General features: G+C 46.4%; 8 protein-coding genes across 8 annotated transcripts; 5 read left to right on the top strand and 3 right to left on the bottom strand.

The window, feature by feature from the left end:
* Nucleotides 1-179: 179 nt before the first annotated feature.
* I302_100862 (uncharacterized protein) lies at nt 180-1,521 on the top strand (the record flags this gene model as incomplete). Its single annotated transcript, XM_019190871.1, has 5 exons — nt 180-500; nt 598-986; nt 1,052-1,097; nt 1,155-1,313; nt 1,396-1,521. The coding sequence occupies 5 exons, from the start codon at nt 180-182 to the stop codon at nt 1,519-1,521; spliced, it is 1,041 nt and encodes a 346-aa protein (XP_019047619.1).
* A 909-nt stretch (nt 1,522-2,430) lies between these two features.
* Nucleotides 2,431-5,037, top strand: I302_100861 (uncharacterized protein; the record flags this gene model as incomplete). The annotated part of the gene is made up of 13 exons (XM_019190870.2): nt 2,431-2,781; nt 2,845-2,902; nt 2,964-3,026; nt 3,106-3,241; nt 3,322-3,486; nt 3,556-3,681; nt 3,744-3,802; nt 3,877-3,953; nt 4,034-4,101; nt 4,181-4,409; nt 4,484-4,616; nt 4,704-4,893; nt 5,013-5,037. The coding sequence occupies 13 exons, from the start codon at nt 2,431-2,433 to the stop codon at nt 5,035-5,037; spliced, it is 1,680 nt and encodes a 559-aa protein (XP_019047618.2).
* A 181-nt stretch (nt 5,038-5,218) lies between these two features.
* I302_100860 (uncharacterized protein) lies at nt 5,219-6,349 on the bottom strand (the record flags this gene model as incomplete). Its single annotated transcript, XM_019190869.2, has 6 exons — nt 5,219-5,347; nt 5,435-5,577; nt 5,652-5,710; nt 5,779-5,907; nt 6,002-6,144; nt 6,248-6,349. The coding sequence occupies 6 exons, from the start codon at nt 6,347-6,349 to the stop codon at nt 5,219-5,221; spliced, it is 705 nt and encodes a 234-aa protein (XP_019047617.2).
* Nucleotides 6,350-9,115: 2,766 nt separating this feature from the next.
* Nucleotides 9,116-11,157, top strand: I302_100859 (uncharacterized protein; the record flags this gene model as incomplete). The annotated part of the gene is made up of 3 exons (XM_019190868.1): nt 9,116-10,536; nt 10,624-10,785; nt 10,854-11,157. The coding sequence occupies 3 exons, from the start codon at nt 9,116-9,118 to the stop codon at nt 11,155-11,157; spliced, it is 1,887 nt and encodes a 628-aa protein (XP_019047616.1).
* A 728-nt stretch (nt 11,158-11,885) lies between these two features.
* I302_100858 (uncharacterized protein) lies at nt 11,886-16,713 on the top strand (the record flags this gene model as incomplete). Its single annotated transcript, XM_019190867.1, has 4 exons — nt 11,886-12,774; nt 12,874-13,892; nt 13,960-14,981; nt 15,039-16,713. The coding sequence occupies 4 exons, from the start codon at nt 11,886-11,888 to the stop codon at nt 16,711-16,713; spliced, it is 4,605 nt and encodes a 1,534-aa protein (XP_019047615.1).
* A 345-nt stretch (nt 16,714-17,058) lies between these two features.
* On the bottom strand, nt 17,059-18,186 carry I302_100857 (uncharacterized protein; the record flags this gene model as incomplete). The annotated part of the gene is made up of 6 exons (XM_019190866.1): nt 17,059-17,112; nt 17,185-17,316; nt 17,600-17,650; nt 17,714-17,867; nt 17,978-18,093; nt 18,175-18,186. 6 exons carry the CDS (start codon nt 18,184-18,186, stop codon nt 17,059-17,061), a joined length of 519 nt encoding a protein of 172 aa, XP_019047614.1.
* A 582-nt stretch (nt 18,187-18,768) lies between these two features.
* Nucleotides 18,769-20,421, top strand: I302_100856 (uncharacterized protein; the record flags this gene model as incomplete). The annotated part of the gene is made up of 5 exons (XM_019190865.1): nt 18,769-18,909; nt 18,987-19,076; nt 19,158-19,675; nt 19,809-20,082; nt 20,185-20,421. The coding sequence occupies 5 exons, from the start codon at nt 18,769-18,771 to the stop codon at nt 20,419-20,421; spliced, it is 1,260 nt and encodes a 419-aa protein (XP_019047613.1).
* Nucleotides 20,422-20,838: 417 nt separating this feature from the next.
* On the bottom strand, nt 20,839-21,777 carry I302_100855 (uncharacterized protein; the record flags this gene model as incomplete). Its single annotated transcript, XM_019190864.1, has 2 exons — nt 20,839-20,943; nt 21,097-21,777. 2 exons carry the CDS (start codon nt 21,775-21,777, stop codon nt 20,839-20,841), a joined length of 786 nt encoding a protein of 261 aa, XP_019047612.1.
* Between the last annotated feature and the right edge of the window lie 288 nt (nt 21,778-22,065).

Below are 22,065 nucleotides of genomic sequence, written 5' to 3'. Positions count from 1 at the left end.
AATGACGTAGAATGCACAAAAGTACCCGAAAACGTCACCAGGTCTAAAGAATGATCATCGACACGCATGCATGTGCGTGCCATATCGCAGCTAAGAAAGGTATATAACCCAGCTTGGAATCATATACTCCTCTTTCTCCATCGTGCTCATACACATTCATACCATTAATAAACAACAAGATGCAATCAGTCCTTCACCCAATTATCGGTCCCGCCGGACCCGAGTCCAGAGACCTCACCGGTACCGTCAGTGTTATCACGGGTGGTGCATTGGGTATCGGATTCGAGGTCGCCAGATTCTTCGCCCTGTACGGTGGACACGTCATTATGGTCAACAGGAAAGAAGAGCAAGGTGAAGAAGCCATCAAGAAGATCGAAGCTCAGGTGAAGGAGAAGGGATCGAAGGGATCGGTAGAGTGGGTGGGGTGTGATTTGGGGGAGTTGAAGCAGGTTAAAGAGGTTTTCGGAGGGTTGGCTAAGAGACTTGATAGACTTGATTATGTGAGTGCGATCCTTCCATCTTGTCTGGCCACTTTCATTCTATCACTACTAAAGTGAGGGTGAGAGAATGATAACTGACCTATAATCATGCAAACAGTTGATCTGTTCGTCAGGTATCAACTCCAACCAATTTGGTCTCGATGCCGATGGGATTGACCGACATTTTGGGGTCAACGCTCTGGGTCATTACTACGTTATCAATCTCCTCTACCCCCTTCTTAGGAAAACTACCAAACTTCCCGGAGTAGAGAAAGGATCAGTCAGGATCGTGTTTGAGTCGTCAGAGATGCACCGATTCGCCCCCGGCTCTGAAGACTCGGCGTCAAGAGGAAGAGGATGTCACTTCGGTTCGGAGGAGGAGATTACCGAGTATGGTAGAGAGTTGGGTCCGATCGAATTGTATGGAAGGACCAAACTTGCCATGATTCTGTATTCGAAGGCTATTAGGGATAAGGTCATCAAGAAGAATGGGGATGATATCTACATGTGAGTGGGATGTCGGCTTTGGTGATTGAGTGAGCTGACGATGCTGATTCGGTTTGACGATAAAGCCTTGCTGTCCACCCTGGAGCTGTTAACACCGATATGCAAGACCAGGTGAGCTGAACATCGACGTCTGACACGAGCGCATGAGCTGACAGTAGACATAAATAGTGGGAAGCTGCATACCCTGGTATCACCGGGAAAATAACCAAGTACCTCACCTTAGCCGGAGGAAGGGATCCCGAACAGGGAAGTTACAGTGCTTTGTACGCTGCGTTGAGCAAAGAAGTAGTTGAGAAGGACTGGAATGGTGTTTATCTCAGTGATCCAGTACGTGTCATAGCTTGAGCTCATGCCGGACGTAATTCATCGGACCAGAAAACATCATAAGCTGATGGTGTTGATCTCATAGGCAACTCTCGGTAAAGAGACGGCTCAAGGAGCTGATCTCAACCTCGCTACATCTCTCTGGGAGTTGAGTGAGAGGATGGTCAAGAGGATCCTTGGTGAAGATGCGCTGGGAAGCTGGAGCAAATAAGTATCAGTAAATAGTGTAGTAGGCGTTACCTGTAGCTTATAGCACATAATTCTGTATGACATGTATTTCAAAATCAACACTTGTACACAAAGAGTGCTTGCACATTTTGCATTGGCATGGGCTGATAGACTAGGACATAGTAGCTTTTTGAGGGAAACGCGTCCATTGTATCATCCTCGTTCCGGGACATGGTCCTCTCGCGCGCATCGTGAAGTGAAATTAAGCGGTACGTCATAATGCCATTCCAGGATATCGAAGGCGAAGTGCTTCCTCATCCTTATCGCCTATCAACTGCTCATTGCGCAATCGATAACAATGCAGAATGAGAATTCGGAATACCGCTATACAAGATACATCGAAATCTGGAATACTTGGGACAGGCGATTGTGCGATAAGTGGTGATGGGACTGATCACACCATCATAGTACTCTAGCGTCGTGCCTGTAAATGCGGAGGTGGTTCTCACCGCAGTATCAGTAGCCTGGCTTCTTGCAGGAGCATATTTGAGCGATTCTTCGGAAAATAATTTGTTATCTCTGTCTTTCTTTTGCATCCGGATGGTGTTCTTTACGCTAAAAGAAAGAACGGATGGTATCATCAAACGCAATCAAGCGCCAGACCATGCGAAATCTTACCTTACATGGTTCCACAGCCACCGTGCACCGTGCGAGGTCGATATAGATAACCAATCTCACCTCATCTGTGTGCCTCTCGAAAAGTTCCTCGGTAAGTATGCAAGATATGACACGATGGGTTCTGCAATATAGCGTGATCGCTGCTCTACGCTTTTTTCGTCTGCCAATCATCCGTGATGTGATTCGTATATAACGACATTGCTCCCGCACCAAGGGTGTGATTCTAAGATATTTCTTTCAAGCGATTAACCCACCCTGTTACCTGGACTCGAAGATGGCTATTCCCGCTCCTCCTGTCTCTGCAACTTCGCAAGTGAATGAAGTCATCACACCTGCACCTCCTTCCAAATCGACTGCACCATCATCGCCCGACTCGTACGATGACAAGACAAATGACCTGTACAACTATCAATACGGCTCCTCCAGTCCCAGCGCCAACTCGTCAGACGATGAACTAGATGCGAAATGGTACGAACCTCCTGATAGCTACGAATCGAAACATCGTTGGGATCCCCGAGCTAGCTGGACGCCGGAGGAAGAGAACAAGCTCAGGAGGAGATTGGATCTTAAGGTTGCTTTTGTGGCTTGTATTTGCTTTGCGGCGTTGCAGCTGGATAGAGGGAATGTGAGTGTTTTTACCACCTCATTCATGGGAAATGAGGGAGCTGATAGAGGTTATATGATGTAGATCTCGAACGCTTTGTCAGATAATATGCTGGCGGATATCGGTCTGACCACAAAACACTGTAAGTCCACTCAGGTGTTTGAAAGAGGACGATGGCTAATTCTGAGAGCAAACGCCATTAGATAATTACGGAATGACAATCTTCTATCTCTGTTTCTTATCAGCGGAATTACCTTCACAAATGAGTGAGTAGCACCTCACAGTACCTTGACATCATATACTGTCCGATGATACCCGACAACTTACAATATACATTCTGCGTAGTCTCCAAAAAGGTCGGAAGCGATATTTGGATCCCCATCCAGATGATGTTATGGTCCGTAGTAGCCATTTCCCAGGTAGGGATCAACGGCAAAAGCTCCTTTTACGCTACGAGGGCTCTACTCGGGCTATTGGAAGGGTAAGTGACCTTTCACGCTTTGGAAACTGGCAAAGGGTCCATGCTCACGTAGTTGACTGACCCTGTGCATGCGTTTCCAGCGGTTTCATCGCAGATACTATCCTATATCTATCCTACTACTACACCGCAGCAGAGTTGACTTTGCGACTATCCTTCTTCTGGATCTCGTACACTGCTACCAACGTTATTGGAGCTCTGCTAGCTGCAGGTCTGTTGAGACTGAGAGGACATGGCTCGATGGAAGGGTAGGTATTTCCATCAATCATGCGGGTCTTGAAATGAGGAGAGGCTGATGGCAAAGAGAAATTACGTAGCTGGCGTTGGTTATTTATGTTAGAAGGAATCGTGACGTTCCTGATAGGAGTCTGGGCATTCTTCTACTTGCCTGCTAGTCCTACGCAGACTAGGAAGTGGTGGCGACCCAAGGGGTGGTTTACCGAGTGGGTTCGGACTCCTTGGTGATCTGCTGGGAAGGGAGAAAGCTGACTTGACACGCACACAGACGAGAGGAGATAATAATTGTCAATAAAGTTTTGAGGGATGATCCCACTAAATCTTCCAGTGAGTTGATCATCTCGGCATACCTGTGTATCCCTTCGCGACATTCCTGCTGAAGCGTGAGATTTGTCCTTAAGTGCATAATCGAGAGGGTCTTTCGCTGGTCGATCTGTGGAGGTCTCTGACAGACTTCGATATGTGGCCACTGTATTTGGTAAGTCAACTTCCGAAATGTCGTAACTATCAAACGGATGTCTGTAGTTGACTGATCATCACTGTTTGTTTCTCTGCCAGATTGGCTTAGTGGCATTCATCACTCCCTCGACCGTCCAGGCGTATTTCACCCTCGCTTTGAAGAACCTGTAAGCTTATATTAACTGTCTCTCCTTGTATTGCAATGTTCCTTCAGGGTTTGGGGCTGATGATATGAGATGCGACTAGGAAATACACCACCCTCCAAACCAACTTGCTCACCATCCCTTCCTGGATCTTATTCGCTATCGGAAATTTCACCTGTGCCTATTTCTCCAAGAAATTCAATAGTCGATTATTGTTCATCCTTGTTCAACCCATCTGGCATCTGGTCTTCATGATTGTACTGGTCGTTTTGCCAGATACGACGAACAGGTGGTCGAAGTATGTTATCTTGACTTTGGTTCAGGGATATCCTGTGAGTCCACTTGAGCAGAATCAACCACGTAGTCAAGGAATGGACGTAGTTACTGATTGGCATTCATACTGTAGTACTGTCACCCCATCCTGGTGTCTATGAATAGCATGAACGCCGGATCGGTCCGAACGAGGACAGTTGCAAGTTCAGTGTACAACATGTTCGTTCAGGCTGCTTCGCTGATAGCCTCGAACGTATATCAACCTTGTAAGTAACGTGTCAATCATGCTCGCTCAACGCTCTGTTACTCAACTCTGGAGAGAATGTGCTAAATGTATATGTAAAACGATGTAGCCGACGCACCGTACTATCATAAAGGCAACAAGGTCCTTGCAGGTTTATCGGCAGCTTCAATCGCGCTGGTACTCTTCGCCAAATTATGGTATATATACAGAAACAAGCAGAAGTCGAAGATATGGGATTCGTGGACTGTAAGTGAAAAGGAGGAGTACTTGAGGACGACGAGTGATAAAGGGAACAAGAGGTGAGTCATGCTGAGCTTATCAGTGGTGTGGTATTTCGAGCTCTGTGTGATCAGACTGGAAGAGTGATCTTCGAGGTGTGTCCGCAAGATCACAGGCTGATATATCGTGTTCTCTCCAGGTTGGACTTTAGGTTCTTACATTGATGGACGAGGCGGTTATGAAACACGAGACACACAGAGGTATACAGTATAGAAGAAGTGTGCTTTATAGATCTTTATAGATGGACGGTTAGATATCTCGTGTAGGAGATGATGCAATTCTTGCGATTGGATGAACCAGCTTCCTTCGTCTACATATTGCAGACGGTTACGAGTCAACTCATATTTACGAAGCATATCTACTATCCAGACTCGTCATAAGTCTATGACTAGGTGCCTTAGTCGGTATAGCACCTGCTTCCTTGACCGACTGACCATCAGGCTCGTATATGTATGTCATGGCCATACCGGGTGTCTATGGAGGCATGTCATACGTACAGTAAGTACCCGCCTCGTCAGTAACCAAGACAGGACAATGGTAGCAGGGAGGAAGGGGACCTACCGTAGGGATCTTTTTCCTCTTCTTGGACGGCTTATCATCATCGTCCACCTCTTTATCTTTAGGTTTGAGCATCGCAGTAATCTCCATGGCGAAGATGTAGTAGATTAGGCCTGCTAGACAGACGACTGCTATTTTCCTTTGGACTACGACACCAAAACACTCAGGTGAGCTTCATCTACGTTACACCTCGATCAGATGTGGGGGAGCACACACTCACATATCCCGATGATGACGATTGCACTGATCATCTTCAAATGGGTTAACCTCTTCTGCCACCTAACAATAAAACCTGATTAGTCCACACATTCAATGGTAAGTTGAGTCGGATCAGTCGCAATACTCACTTCTTCCTATTTTTCTCGTACGCTTCTATAGCCTTCTTGGCCTTTTTCTGCCTGGCATGTTCCTTGGCTTCTACTTCGAGTCGAAGTTGTTCTCTAGCTTCGGGAGTCTCACGTTGGTTGTAATGGCCGCTGTTGTCGATTCAAACATCACATCAATCCCCATAACCTTCCTCTTATTCAGGTGAATGATAAGGTTCGAGAGCAGGGAAGAACGATAACTCACACGTGAGCAGAATTACCCGCTTCCCACCACATTGTCTTTTTCGTGGAATCTTGACCTCCTGCCAATCCGAGCGGAAAGGGGAAGAGCCGGGGTTTACCCTCTCGCGTGGTGAGGAAATGAGATGGGTGGGCGGCGGCGCTTTCCTGATAACGTTGATAAGTTGGGAACATCAACAACCTTGTCCAGCTGGAGGGGATGATGACAAGGAACGGCCAGGCAAGGCGAGGCTGTCGCACTCATACTCACCCAATCATTCTTCTTCTTATCGATCTTACCTTTGATCAACGGATCGTACCTCCCCTTCTCCTCCCTATGAGCCCTTTCCACCCTCTTTTGATAATTGTCCATCTGAGAGGTCACTATCCAGTGGCCCATCATCAGGCAGACTAGGAGTAATGAAGCTCTCTTTGACATTCCGACGATACTTCTGAATGGCGGGGGGAGGTTGAGGGAGGAAAGGAAGAGGGATAGAGAGGAAATGAGGAGGGTGAAAAGATGGAAGGGGTGAGCGTGCTGAGGTGGACCGATCAGCGTTACTGTTAATTTCACTCGATATTGAGAGGGGCTAGGATCGTACACTTACAGGCCATTCTTGGGTGTTAGAGGATCTTCGATTATATCTGGCATTTTCCTGTCACTACTGTTTCGGTGAGTATGTGAGATATATTAGTATGGATCCGTACATCAGTAATAGTAGTCAATCTCATTTGAGCTCTCTGGCTCACATCTCGTTGGATCTATCTGAACGTCTGAGAGCCTTGTATCATTCGAGGTTTTATCATATCTTGAAAGGATTGATCGAGTGAAAGGAAAGGATAAGTTACTTGTTATATGGTATAACAAGCTATACTTTATGCTCAAAGGTCATTGCTATCAATATGAACGGTCTCCCACTGTTGGAACTGACTACTGTAAATTGGATCCTTTGATCGTTTGATAGAGATACCTGCAGGTAGGTTAGTGCCATCCTCAAAATTGCACCAAGACGTCATGGTTCATTTTCTTAGCTCGTTAATCTGCTCCCGATGAAATCTACTGCAGAAGGGGTTACATACCCGATTATGTAAGACAACGTAAAAACCAAGATGAGAGAATCAGGGTCTATCTTTGCGCAAGGGTCAAACACACACTTATACATAGAAAAGTAAGACAAATCGATCAGAAACGCAAAGTCTGGATTTTGTGTGTTAGACATAGAACACAAGAAGAGCACAGCCTTGATGATGATTTGATCATTGCGAATTGCTCACCTGTACTTACAGTCATTCCCAGATGTATACGATGCTATGCTACAACTTCGTGATTCGCAGACATACATATATACTGCACACAGGATATCACTACACAACTCTCACGTCGCAGCAGTTGAACCACGCGCGCGAATCTAGCGGTATGAGCAGCGGAAACATCACACAACAACAGCCTTAGCGTAATTCCTATTGTTTGACCCTGAGCGAAGCGCAGAATACAGAATACGACATACAGTAACATCAATCAACCTTGTTCATTGTAGTCAAGTTTCATCCTACCCATCTCGTATATCCATATACAATCAACTCAGCCTCAACCCCCGTCTCATACAGTGGCTCAAACGTGTTCGACTGCATCTCTATTGGACGACAACGGATGTTGGAGAATAGGAAGAAAGGTTGATTGGTTTTAACATATCATACCAGGTCCTGAAAGGTACAGCCGAGAGAGGTCATTGCGTAGTTTTAAACCTTTTCACTCGTATTGTTCAAAACAACAACACTCTGAACAAAAAGATCAATGCGGCGGTGAGGAATCAACGAGAACAGCATACAACATAGTCATCGTAGAGCATCGAGATAATCAAGCAAAAGATTGATGATATATCCTCTTTGCTGACAATCATCCTCATCAACAATCAACTATATCGCAGAAGAAGAATAGTAGAATCAGGATAGAATTAGGTGAAAGGATGATAGGACTATAAACGTCTTTGTGAGTTAGGTCTGTTCCTTTCTTACAGTACGAAACCAACCCAACACCCCTTTCATATTTCTTTTTGTCTCTCTATTGTTCTCGTTTCAATCCACCCTCTTAGCCTGACAACCGCTCCACCCTCTTTTCATCTTGAATATATTGTTGTTCAGGTGACAGGTTGGAGGAACAAGGTTACGTCTTGCGACGAGTTCGCTCTAGGACGTGCAGTCGCTAAGACAATAGGATGTGTATTGTCATGTTGAAACGGTTCTATCCTATTGGTGATCGGAATGGAATAATACCTTGGAGTCAAAGAGACAAGAGACAATGTCTCGTCTCAGATATACTTGATGCTTGATACTTGGTGCATCTCTTCTTTTGATGAGATCATCCTCACTCTCTTTTTCATTCTCAGACGCAGGGCGTAGTTGAGTCGGTGACGACAATAAAGCTGTTCTCTCTTGATTCCTCGGCATTGCCCCTCCCCGTATCGCTTTACATCGCTTTGCATCTTTGGGTATATATATGTATAGAATCATATACTGACTTTCATACCTATTCCTCTCTGTCTGTCTCACCATCTACCAATTCATCGGATACAACTCACCACTCGCCAATTCCCATCTCGACTGGACGACGTCACTTGGTCTTACATGGATCACTCATACCACTTTTTGTGACGACGAACTACCCATCAACTCAATCATCTCCCTACTGCATCTGTCTCGTTGCTGGCCGATCGGATCTTCTCAATCAATCTATGAAATTTATTCATTTCTCTTTCCCACAATCGATTAAATAACAATCAATCGATCAACCATGCTCCTCAGCAGATCACCCCTTCCCTCTTCTCACTCATCATCATCAGCATCAGGTTCACATCATCTAGGTTATCGTCCCCCTACGCATACACAGCTATCATCACTCCGATCACCCATCCTCCTTTCATCCACACCTCGCAAACGACCAATACCAATAGATGTCCAATCATCCCCTGCCGATCAGCTGAACCTCCCACGCTCGCCAAGACCTTTGAAGAAGATTTGTAATCGGTTGGACTTTACCTCGAAGAACAACGGAGGTGAACGTGAGGCTGTAACTCATAAAGGGGATATCAATAATCGTGAGAAAGGCGTCAACACTCCTTTGAACGCAACAATAATCAAGATGGATGTAGAAATGGACACAAATAGTATGGAAGGGGTTATTATACAACCTAAACCTTCCTTACCCCCATCCCCATCATTTTCCTCCTCCTCAACATCGTCGTTACACAGTACGGCCCGACCAAGACTGGGAAGACTCGATACCTCCTCTTCATTGGATTTCGAACCTGGTCTAAGTGTCAGATCATACCCCTCTTCATCATCCATCAACGACATGTCGAACTCACCACCTAAACCTTCTTCCCTACCACCTGTCATGCACCTCAAACGGAATCCAAAGAAATTATCATTATCATTACCACCCTTAGCGACTTCTACTACAGCTTACAGCTCCAACTCTTCGCCTAACTGTAGTACCCCCTCGACCGTTTGTCCTACACCCACATACTCCACTGCCGAGTCTGACTCCAAGTTTGGTACACCCTATACACCAGGACCACCCAAGACCCCCGCTTTGGCGATGTCATTGGGTCGATCAACTTTCCGAGGGAATCGCAGACCGAGTTTGTTGAGTTTGATCACTAACCCACCCGGCAATGATGATGTACCTCCGCCCACTCCTGGTGCGGTCTCACACCCCTATGCGACTATGAGATTGAAGAATAAAGGAAGGGCGAGGAGTCAAACTGCCATTGATGTTTTAGGTTTACCAGACCAACATCATCAGACCTCTGCGTTTGGGAATTCGACTTTCCCGCCTATAAACGAGGCGGATAATCATCAACATTCAAGTGGGTTAAGTGCATTAGGTTACGCACTACCTACCACTTCTTCACCTCGATCTCAGTCTAGTGCATACAACGGTTCATCACCCACCACTTCGACTTCGACGGTATCAGACGATGCTTCCGCCTCTGCATCTACCTCCTCTACCCCATCTACTTCCCCGCCACTCCCTACCGCATTCACATTCGCCATGCCCCTCAACAACTATAATCATCACCCTGCAAAAAGACAGATGGAACCATACGAAGATGGACCTATCGAGATTCTTCCCGGTATCTTCCTTGGCGCCGAGGAGTCTGTATTTCAATTTGATTCTTACGCCCCGTCAAGCTCAAAAGTAAGGATAATCAATGTTGCGCAGGAGATCGATGATCCCTTCGATCCATCAAATTCGAACGTTACACCCGGTTGGTCGAGATCAAAGGGGAAACAGAAGATGAAGTTTGCGATGTACCCTGCTTCGACCGATGGTAGTAATCAGAGACCGGAGATTGAGTATTGTCATGTTAGGTGGTCGCATGGTGAATTGGGATTGGCTGATATTCCTGATGAGGCTGAGTTGGCGCATCTCCTGGACGTGCCTGATGGGGATCTGCGGAACTTGCAGGGGACGAATGGGGATGGCATTTGGGGGTTTTGGGAGACTATCAAGTGGATGGAGGGTGGTAGGAGGAATGGGATACCGATTTTGATACAGTAGGTTTTTCCCACTCCTTCTCTTACGATAATTGGTCTAGACTTGAATAGCAGCTGAGCTGACTGCTTCTGGTTATTGTTCTATAGTTGTCAATGCGGTGTATCGAGATCAGCTACGCTGGCTATCGCCTATACCATGGCATTAGCAGCTATCGGTGCTATGCCTGATATACTGGGTGGGATACGATCAATGCAAGATGCCTATGATTTCGTTAAATTGAAATCAAGCTGGATAGGACCCAATCATTCGTGAGTTGTCATCTTAACCTTACCTTTGTGTTAATCTAAACTGACAGAATTGAATTCATATGTGATAGATTGGTATTCCAATTAGTAGACTTCGCTCGACACCTTACCCAACTCCTATCTACCCATCCAGATACGATGCAGACCTCGTTCCCTTGTAATCATGATGCCGAGCTGAGCGAAGCTGAATGGGCGAGACGTCGAAGGGAGTTTGAGGAAAGTGAGAATGGATCGGTCACTTCCGCTTCCTCTTCCGAGGAGAAGGAAAAGGAGAGAGGTAGAATGGAAGGTGGATGTTGTATCAGTCCTGAAGAAGCGGATGAGGAAGCTAGGAGGTTGGATGAGGAGATGTTACTTAGGAAAGCTAGGAGGTGAAATTGAATTGTATATTGTTTTGATACTTTTTTGGACTATTTTTGGGTGTTCTTCGTTTTTTCCTTGTATGATCTGGACTTTTGATTTTGTTCTGAATATGATTGGATTTGTATTTTGAATTTGATGTTTGATCATGCACAGAGGTGGTTTTGATTGGTTCTGATACTGACTGGATAATGACGAGTCGGTTCCTTCTCAGTAGAATCAAGATGAGAATGACGATGACGATGACGATCAAAGCGCTGTTGATGGCCCTGAGATGGTTATACACGGTGAGTGTGTACTATAAGTTGGTTGATAGGTTGAATGATGTTCTACGTTGGGTGAATGTAAACAACCTATACCCTCATACTGATGCTAAACTCAACGTTACAAATGGATGTGTTTTTGTTCATACATTCTTGTATGCCTGTTCATCTACGTTTACTGACAAACAATCAATCAATCAATCACTTACAATCTCACGATTTACTACGAACACTTCGTACGACAAGCACGGATCACAAACGAAGAACAACGAACAACGAGCAGCAACAAGAGAAAGAAACACTCACGATTCAACCTTACGATCAGCATATCAATTCCAGCGACTTTACTCTTCCATTCTATCACCAATCTCTCGTTCACGATACACCTTCTCCTGCTCTGAATCAAACACAAAACGATACATCGCATTACTTCCCACCAGCTACCACCCACTCTTTACCACCCCAACCCAACCCCCCAACATGATCCCCTCGATCCTCTTCTCAACCCTCCCCATCCCCTCACTAATCCTCCTAATCCTCATCACGCTATACCACCTCACCCCGCTGCTCAACCTCTTACCCAACCTCACACCGTCCCTGCAGAAACTATCCAGTATAATTCCCCATCCTAGGAAATCGAGAAACCTCCCCAGGGAGTTCTTCAACCTCCCTCCTCGACCCGGCTCGCCATCTTCCACCAAGAGTGATCATGAAGATACCTCCATAAGAGGGCGGTTGGGGGTTAGAGGTAGTTTGATGATTATCCTTCTCATTGAGGGGGTCATCTCCCTGGCTTGTGGTTGGGCATACCTCGCCACAAACGGATCAAACTCAATGCAGGTAGATAGCTGGGGGTTGGTAGCTACTAGTCTTGTACTTCTACCTACTACCTTGGCGATCTCAAGTGTATTTACGATACTTTCGAAACCATCTTTATATAATCGACATATCGCTCCGTCATCCACCTCGAGAATCAGGAAATTTATCTTCAAGAACGGAGGCATAACTCACTCCACCCTTCTTCCTCGAATCCTTCCCCTCTCTCTCGGCTTGTCAGTCTTGGCTATAATCCTCTCCGCGGTAGGACCGTCCTACGGGAAGTACGTGATACTTGGATATACCTCATTATGTTTGTTAGTGGTAGTTGGAAGTGGGTTATGGGGAATGTGGCGGATGATCACCAAACCTCGAGAAGGTCTTATTAGGCTTAGAGGCGAATCGAGGATGTCATTATATGAGAAAGAACCGAGACCGTTCTCTGGATGCGATTCTTTAACGGACTCGACTTATAGAGTTGTGTGTCTGAATGAGGGGGAGGGAGAGGGGATGGAGAGAATCAGGGATACGAGTAGTTGGTTGAGTTCGCCTCGTAAGTTTCCTTTTCTTCCTACCTCTGCAGAAGAGACATGAAGTGATGCGACGTGATACGAGTGGGATCTAAGCTGATATCTGATTTTGAAACTCTCAGCTCGACCACCTACCCCAGTCTCGTCGTTCGACTACTCATCACCTCACGGAACAGTCTCCACTGCCACTACGAAAGATACTTACAAAACCCCAAGATCGAAACCCTCCAATTCGAGCTTCGCAGCATCCGCATCATTCGCTGTTCCCCAGACTGGCGGATCGACGTCTGCTTTCACATCTACTTCCACATTGGTTACTCCAGAACACCAATCAAGATTACAAAACGATATCTCCGGATCAGCAGCGGAAGCAGTGGTAAATGATCAATCATGGTTAAGCGAACCTACCAATACACCCTCATCGATCTCTGCATGGTCTTTCCCTCCTTCTCCGGCATCGCCTCAACCAGCCATCACACGGGCGAGATCACCTTCACCGTCGACTGTACCTCTCTCTCCCGATGGGGAAGGGAGGGATCCGAACTTGCCTAAACCTGGTGAAAGGAGATTACCGGTAAAGCCAAGCGATAGTACCACCTACACACATACTATCGGTTCCACCTCGCCGGGTATGGGCTCGATTCTAGGAGACTACTCGCCCGACCCATTCCATCCCCTACCTCCTAGGGGATTTGCGAGCTTGTCCGAATATCCAGTATCTCCCGATAACCTCCAGAGCCAATCTAGTCTGATCACTCGAGTCGCGGCACTCCAATCGGCTGACTCGCTGGGAAATGGGATCGTACCTGTCAAGAAAGGATCTTCAACATGGACATTACAATCTGCCGACGCATACAAAACACCAGATGCGAAAACCTCCCGAGCGAGAAAGGTGGTATCCACTGCTGAACGAAGAGCACCACCTCCACCCCCTATGCCTGTTGATATGCCTTTACCCCCTACTCCGACACTCGCGAGAAGCTCCACGCTCTTTGAGGTGCAGGGCAAAGATAGTATGGAGATGCTTTTGGGAAATGGTGATTGGGTTGAGGTGGAGAGGGAAGAGGAGGCGCTGGAAGATTGGAGAAGAGGCGGGAGGGGAGTGGGGATGGTAGCTGTTGCTGGAGTCGTGATTTGCTATGTAAGCTGATCTTTTCCATATGGGGCTATATGAACAGATGAAAGCTGACCAATAAGTTTACGTGCAGGCGTTCTCCTTACCGTTGTTGCTCAACGGCCCCACAGATATGGCGATTATCCTGTACCTCATATCAATCCTTCTACCTTCACCTATCTTGGCTGTCGTCTCGTATATGCTTCGATACCGACCTATCCCAATCGCGACGTCCACCACAAGATCCAAGAAAGGATCTACCAAGACCACCTCGACAGCTCATCGATCATTAGCTTTGTTATCCGAATCCCAACTGTCATTACCCCTTTCCATCTCCCCCAAGCTTACGCCACCGGCTCCAAAGCGAGCCTCAACCATGAACCTCGCTTCTCCAACATTGACAAAGATGATTGAACCCAAACCATCCCTCACAAGTTTCATCGGCCACTCCAAGTCCCCCGAAAGGAGACATACAGTCTATGGAGGATTGACCTTCCAGGATATGCAAGCTGAAGAAGACTTGCGAAAGACCTTGGCAAGACGAAGTGGCGATGTGTGGATCCAACATGGACATGCTATTGAAGGTGGCGGAATGATCTCGAGAGCTACGGAGATGCTCAAGCCTGTACCTGCTATGAGGGTTATGGAAGATACACGAAGGCGAAATGATGATGGGACGATGAAGAAGATGCGTGGAGGAGTGGTATCGATGTTGGCTAAACGAGCTAGTAGCTTGTTCCACTCTCAGCCTAACGAGAATATCGAGTTGGGGCAGTTCGAAGATGCGGAGATGTCTTTTAACGATATTGGCGCTTCACCTGCTAGGTCTGGCATTGCCATTTCAATTATTGCTCCCTCGCCTGATAAGAGGTTATCTAAGGCTACTGCTGCTGGTAAAACGACTAGCTCGTACTCTACCGGTGATGGGGAGACAGCTCTGGGACAAGAACCTGAAATAGATGCGAGCTACGGGACGGCGGAAATCGGGATGGCGAAGAGGGGGAGAATGTCGAATGGACCGATGTTTATTTTTGGTAAAGATAGAGATACAGAGGTAGGCAAAGGTAAAGAGGATGGATATGAGTTGGATTGGTTGACTGCTGGTGTTTTACCTGGGTAAGTCAGCTGTAACATCAATGGAGTTCTTCTCAAGCTGATTTGTGGGGTTTTCAGACTCGTACCAACTATCAAAATTGGGAATGACGTTCGGATCGAACCTGCCCCTCATTCTGCTCCACCTGGTCAGACCGAATACGAGCACGATACACCCAAAGTCAGACAACGTCCATTGTCCGATATGCCCACTTCTCCTTTCCAAGATGGCGAATCAAGCTATGTCGACATGCCTTCGTTCAGCTTCAAAGCCTCCTCATTCAAGCAATCTACCCCGCACGGTCGAAAGGCGACTCATACACATACGAGATCATATTCGTCGTCTGTCGATTTCACCCTGCCTTCGGAATACTTTACCGCTGAGACTGCTACTTCTGTTTCTCGAGACCTGAGACAGAGAAATGCACTTTCTGGTATCGGACTGGGCAGATCGGATACGATCGAGAGTAAACGTACGATCACTCATAAACCTTCGTTTGGGTTACCTAAGTTGGATAAAGACGATTTCGAAGGTGAAATTAGGAAGTCAATTGACGATCTGCACTCTCGACCCAACCTTGGCGAACTTGAGGAAAGAACAGATTCAAGTGGTGGGATTGATTTACCACCCATACCGACAGCTATGACTTTGAAGCATAAACCCTCTTTATCGAGAGTATCCGAACTGACTGAAGAGCCGACCAACAGCAACAGCAATGTCAGTGTTGAAGGTGGAGATAGCTCAGGACTATTCTCCGTATCTGCACTGGAGGATATGCACCTTGCCCTGGCACTGGGTACTACCCCTTCTTCGCTGGCCAGTCGACCGAAATCATCTGACAATTCTGCGCTTACCGGGGAACTGTCGATGATACATAGTATATCAACCAACGATGAAGGTCTGGAAGAAATGGAAAGAATGATGGCTATGGATACCCCCATCAGAACTGAATTTGTCATTTCCCCTCCTCCCGGGTCGACCTCTGGTTCAGGAAGGGATTCAAGAGCGAGTGATAGATCCGTATCTACCTTTACTACTACCTACACCACCTCGACAAGCACGACAATGACGAATGATAGTCCCACTCCGCCTGTTCCCTCCCTCCCTGTGGAATATCGTCAACCTGCCTATCCGGTTTACTCGCACCCGCACCCTCCGCCTCTGTCTTCAATTGGTGTTCAGGGTCAGAACTCTTCGATATTATCAAGACAAATATCCATGCCGAATATCGGATCTCACCCACCTGTTCAATTGCTCTTACCTAGGAAATCTACCGAGACACTACATTCGAATGCTACCTCCATCTCCTCTACCTCCTTCGTCGGTGTACATACTCCCAAGAATGGCGGTATGGTGAAACATCAACCAAGTAAGAAGGAATTGAAGTTGGTCAGAGCATTGGAAGAACGGAATAATCAACCGAGATCGCAATCGTCCCTTGGGTTCACCACTAGGGATAGAAGTGTGGTGGAGAAGAGGGGGTTGAGGCCTTTGACGTTGGTAATGGATAATACCGATAATAGGAGGTCGAGCGTTGTTCGAGGTCCTGGTTCAGCTACGGTTACTGGTGCTGGGAAAGACGGTTTGAAGAGGTTCTCGATTTTACAGGATGATATTGGTTCGAAGACCTCGATTGGGGGAGGAGCAAAGGGGAAGATGTCAAGTGGGAGTGGTGCGGGTAAAGAAAATTCGAGGAAGGGAAGTAAAGTGTCGAATGGCGGAAGTACACCTGGAGTGAGAGGTTTGAGGGCTTGATAATTTGCTTTGCTTTGCTTAGCGATGATTTTGTGCATACTACAAACAATGGACATTTCTTTGGGAATTCTAGATAAACGAGGAGCTGGGTGATCTATAGTAATTGATACCATTTACGATATGTTATGATAAGGCTTCATACCTGATTTGAATGTACACTATATCATCAAATTGTTTCTGCAATATGCATGTATATGATGCATTTCGTTGGATCGTTTTATTCTATTTCATATATATCTGTAGAATTGACAAATCACAATGTTGGGTATAATCATTCAAACGATGTTGTACAAAATGTATGTTCTGCTTCTCCTCAATCTCATGAATGCTTCTGATGGACAATACTTAATCCTCTCTTATCTGACCTAGGAAATCTTTCTTTATCGTACCAATTGCGAACTGTCCGATCGAGTATATCAGCTCGACTCCCTTGAAGGTAAACCAGGACGTGCTAGCTAAATTTGCACTTACAATATCATTCGCCTCTACCCTACATCCGACAATCTGCATCCTCACTTTAGTATCTTTCTGGATGATCTCGTCGTTGGATCGATAGCATGGTGGAGAAGCGTTGGGATCGTATTTCATATCGCCATGTGTGAGCTGTTTGGTTTTGGCGGAAACAAAAAAACAAACCACATCAGTCAACCTTCCCTCTTCTATAGTATTTAATGTAAAATGACGGAGAAGGTGACGGGTCAGAGAATAATCGATCAATTACTACAAGATCATCCCGGCATAATCAACATTCCCATTTGAGGTCTGCTGTCCCTATGCATAGTTGTTCATCATGAATTGGGGTGGGTGGTTGAGGGTGGGAAAAGAGATATGATACACCTCTTTTGAGGTATACTATAGGCCACACAGCGGAGAGACTGATACTCACATGACATGAGACGAAGACTTGCAAGGGACCGACCATAGCGAAGAAACCCATCTATTTGTGATTCGATAAATCAGCTTTTCGCTAATCAGAAGTGGATAGCTGATCTCGGCTCACCTTGTTTACGTTGACTACTTTGCCATCTACTACCTCACCCTTGAAAGGTTTCATGACTATCGCCGTGTAGGTAGTTTTGAACTTTGCCTGTCCGGTGGATGGTATGATTTTACCTTCTCCTATATCCGAGATGGTGATGACTGATATTATGTATCTGCATATCCAGCCAGAATGAGATCAGCTATCCTTGTCCTTATACCACTGCGTTGGAATCGAGACATTATGGAAGCTGAATTGAGCTGTACTAGGCGAGATGGAACTCACCCATGTTTACCACTGCACGTCCCCTCGACATCCTCGTACAGCTTCTGCCTGAGGTAATCTTCCAGCTGAGCACCAAAGTACGAAGGATGGAGGAGGATGGTATGTGTGAGTTCTCTCTATTCGATTGAATAGACATAGATCAATACACAGTGTCAGCGTATGACAGACACGCGTGTATAGATGGGCATGATACCAACCAGGAAGAACATCCTGTTTTATCTTTATCACCTCTTCACTGTCTCAATTCCGTGATGAATTGATCAATCGACACGAGAGGAGAGGTGGTGAAGAGGAGTGAAGGAGTGGGGTTATCGCATTGAGTCTGTGCTCTAGTGGATGCGATGTTATCGTTCTGAGATATGGATGTGGAATAGAGAGAGAGAAGAATGAAGAGTTGAGATGGAATGTTTGAGAAGAAGGTGGGGATGTTTGACGAGTTGAGCTGGTTAATTTGGTAGACGAGGGCAGTGATAAGGCACCTCTGATCTGACAAAATACACGTCATGCTAAATGAGCACGTGGCAAACCATCCTCTTCGCGTTTTAGTGCTTTTTGAGTGTGTATGTGTGTTTACACTGAAACATCAAGTCAACACCAAAGTCATCCTCAACTCAACTCAACATACAGCTCATATACATTCCTTCAATACCAACTCGACCTTCATTCATTCATACATAACTTCATCATCAACGAACATCACATTCAGCTCGCAAAGTTAAGTACAAGCAGCTAGAAATAGGAGCGAATCCCTCCATATTACCCCTAATCATCCCCTCATTCCCTCAACCAAGATGAACGAGAAAACCGACCAAACAACAAAAGAACAACGTCGAACATCCGGAACGAGGTATCTCAAGCTAAGCAGGCTGCCTACGTTACAAGAAGTGTTGGATAGACGTACGAGACCACCTCTTGATTTGTTCTGCTTTTACGTGAGTATATCACCAACATAGCATAGCATGTTGTAATATGAAACGGTCCAAGCTGACGGTCTGTGCGTACCCATCAGATATTCCTTCAACGTGAATCCGCTGAAGATGCGCTGGATTTCTGGTTGGATGTGCAGCAGCATGAGAATATGTGCAAGGCTTATTTCAAGGTGGGTATGAGCATATAGCAGCTGAAGTAAAACCAGTTTTAGCTGGTCTGAAGCTGATGATATCTTATGACTACGTGATAGGATATAAAACGATCAGGTCGCTCGATCGACGAAGAATGGCCCGAATTCGCAGACTACGCTCGAACGAACGGCTCCCACTTCTCCCCCTTACTTTCCCTCTCTACTCCACCCCAACAACCAGGTTCACCAAACCCCGCTGGAGACTTCTCCCCGCGATCCAACCAAGGTGAATTTGACTCGCCCGTTCTGGGAGGAACGACCGGTGGGAGAGAACGGAGAGATACAGAGTCTCATGGGAATGCACCCCGATCAAGTATGTTGTCCCCTGCGCCATCGTCCACACTTAACGAGATGGGGATGGCCACTGGTAGACCCCAAAATAAGGATAGACCATCTATGACCCCCAGCGGGAAGATGTCTCTGAGGGGGAAATTCGGTGGTGGGAATGTACCGAAGACAAAGGCTCCGACGGTCATTGCTAGAGATAGGGCTATTGAGAAGAGCGCGTTGGTCGATGGGGCTGAGAGGATTTACTTGAGGTATCTCTTACCTGGCGCTGAGAGGGAGATTTACCTGCCGTGAGTGGTTGTCATCTGTTATACAAGCTACTTTCCTCCTCGTCACTTCTCATTCGTTTCTATTTATTCCCCCGATCTGTTTATCCCATATATATATATAGCAACTAACTGATACATATTCCCACTCTCACAGCCCGTCACTCCGAATCCACAACTTCCCAATATCCACCCCCACCTCCGCATCCCCACTTATCCCCGACCTCTTCCACGCTCAGAAAGTATACATCTTCAAGGCGTTGGAACAAGATGCCTTCCCGCGATTCCTGCGAGCTAAAGCGTTCGGTAACCTGACGCCGTTGAGCTCGTTCGTAAGGTTGATAGCTGGATTAGTATGTTTGTGGGGTGGATTCGTATTGGCATTTTCATTGATCTTTTTGGATTGGAAACCTAGATTGACGAGGTTATGGGTGGGTGATCTTTCGCTTCGCATTGTATAAACTGTCCCCACTTCAATCATCTGAGGCCAGTAATAGCGAACTTCACTAATATTTCTTGACTGGAACGTCTAGACAATCCTTCCATTCCTCTTCGCGCTCAACCTCCTGCTCTCGTCTTACTACTCCCTCTCACCATTACTCGCCTTACTCAACCGATCCGAAACTACCCCATTCAAACATATCAAAGTGAAAGAACCCTACGTCAGGAAGTTATTGACTATCAGAGCGTTGTGGATCGAATTGGTCTGTATCGTGATCACTGCTATTTTGGTGGTTATCTTTACGGTCGTTCCAGGTCATAGGTTGTAGGTGCTGGATTGGTTGATGTGACACTCCCAGACGTAACTCTCAACCCTTCAACGCGATCTCAGAGCAGAGTAGATTTTACCATTCGTTTATGACCATTTCGATTTTTGGCTCGATTATGTGCTTGTATGGTTCATTGATATACATAACATATATACCCCTTGTATAATTGGTTTTCTTCTTGTTTATTGATGATGGTTTATCTAATGCAATTTAACGATCTATTCATGCTCAAACTGCCGACGAGGGAGCTGGTCCATGACATAGTCAGTCTGGCTTCTGATTCAGTGTTGTGCATATAGCGTTCGCTACGCATCGGGACGATGAAGGTACACCCATGTTCGACTTGGTCCCCCTATCAATGTGATCCTAAGCTTGTAAAAAACATACAGTGCATGGCAATGACCTGGCAGTATGAGACTACCGTCTGAACCTCCTGATCACATGCTGTAAAGGAACCAAAGTATATCTCGCAAACGCTGGAGCGAGGCCCAACGAAGCTGCTATTCTGACTGGAAGAAGAGCCTGGGTCGTGATCAGACACAGAGAAATCAGCATGGTACTTCAATACCAATACGAATAACAGTATCCACACTTCCAACCTTCTTGTTTCTTATTGTAAAGCGAAGGGAACAAGTTGGAGGGGCGATAGTGAGGTATCGAGTGTATAAAACTCACCTTGACTACCACATACGCAGCAATAGCATCTGCAACCTTCGTAGCTGCTCCGCCATCTACTCCTAGCTCAACAACTGGTTCAATCTGTGTCTCCTCGCTCTTCTCAGACTTATCGACCTTATCATACCCAAACACCCCATACCTTCTTCCAATCTTCGCTACCCTCCCCTCTCCCTCCTCGTACCACCCCCTAATCCACTTCTTAACCACATCTCCTTCCCCTCCTATTACCTCGCCATTCATGTCTGATGACGAAGTGGAAGTAGAAGTAGAAGTCGACTCCCCCTCGCCAACATCCATAATCCAGCGTACCAGTCCCAACCCCACACCCAATGTCGAAAATACCCAATAAATCAGGAAAATGGGTAGGATGGCTGTGAGTTCATGTAGGACCATGAATGACAGGACCAAGGATGGGAGGGGGACACCGGTGCGTTGAGAGAGAGTGTGGAGGGAGGGGGCGTAGCGTTGGATTAGTGGTGATTTGGAAGTTATTGCTTGAGCTTGATCTTGATGAGAAGGGCCAGGAGGGGGAGGGGTCGTATATCTTCTGGAACTGATTATTGGAGGGTTCAGGTGGACGGGAGTGAAATTAAGATTGAGGGTTCGAGGTTGCATTGGTAGAGTGGGGATGTGAGATTGGCGTACCAGCTGGGTTGAGAGGTGCCGTATTCGGGACATCTTGGTTGTGCGATCTGGAGTAGAGTGATGTGGTCGAGGTCGAGGTTGAGGTCGAGGATCCCCGAAGCTGCCGGAATGTGAATGTGGATGTGAGGATGAACTCGTCAGAGTATCCCTCTCGAGAACCTTGAAAGGCCAGATTGATAAATCTACTGTTACCTGTCCAATGCGATACGCCAAACTGCTCAAGAGGTAACGATGGGATAACACCTCAACTTAGGTCAAGCCAGAGAGAGGAACGGTCCTTGGAGATGATCAACCTCCACTCTACTCGTCCAATTCACTCGT

The sequence above is a fragment of the Kwoniella bestiolae genome, chromosome 1 (assembly GCF_000512585.2).
Source record: "Kwoniella bestiolae CBS 10118 chromosome 1, complete sequence".
Taxonomy (NCBI): Eukaryota; Fungi; Basidiomycota; class Tremellomycetes; order Tremellales; family Cryptococcaceae; genus Kwoniella; species Kwoniella bestiolae.
Note: the sequence above shows the minus strand (reverse complement) of the source record. Positions and strands in the feature narration are given on the sequence as shown.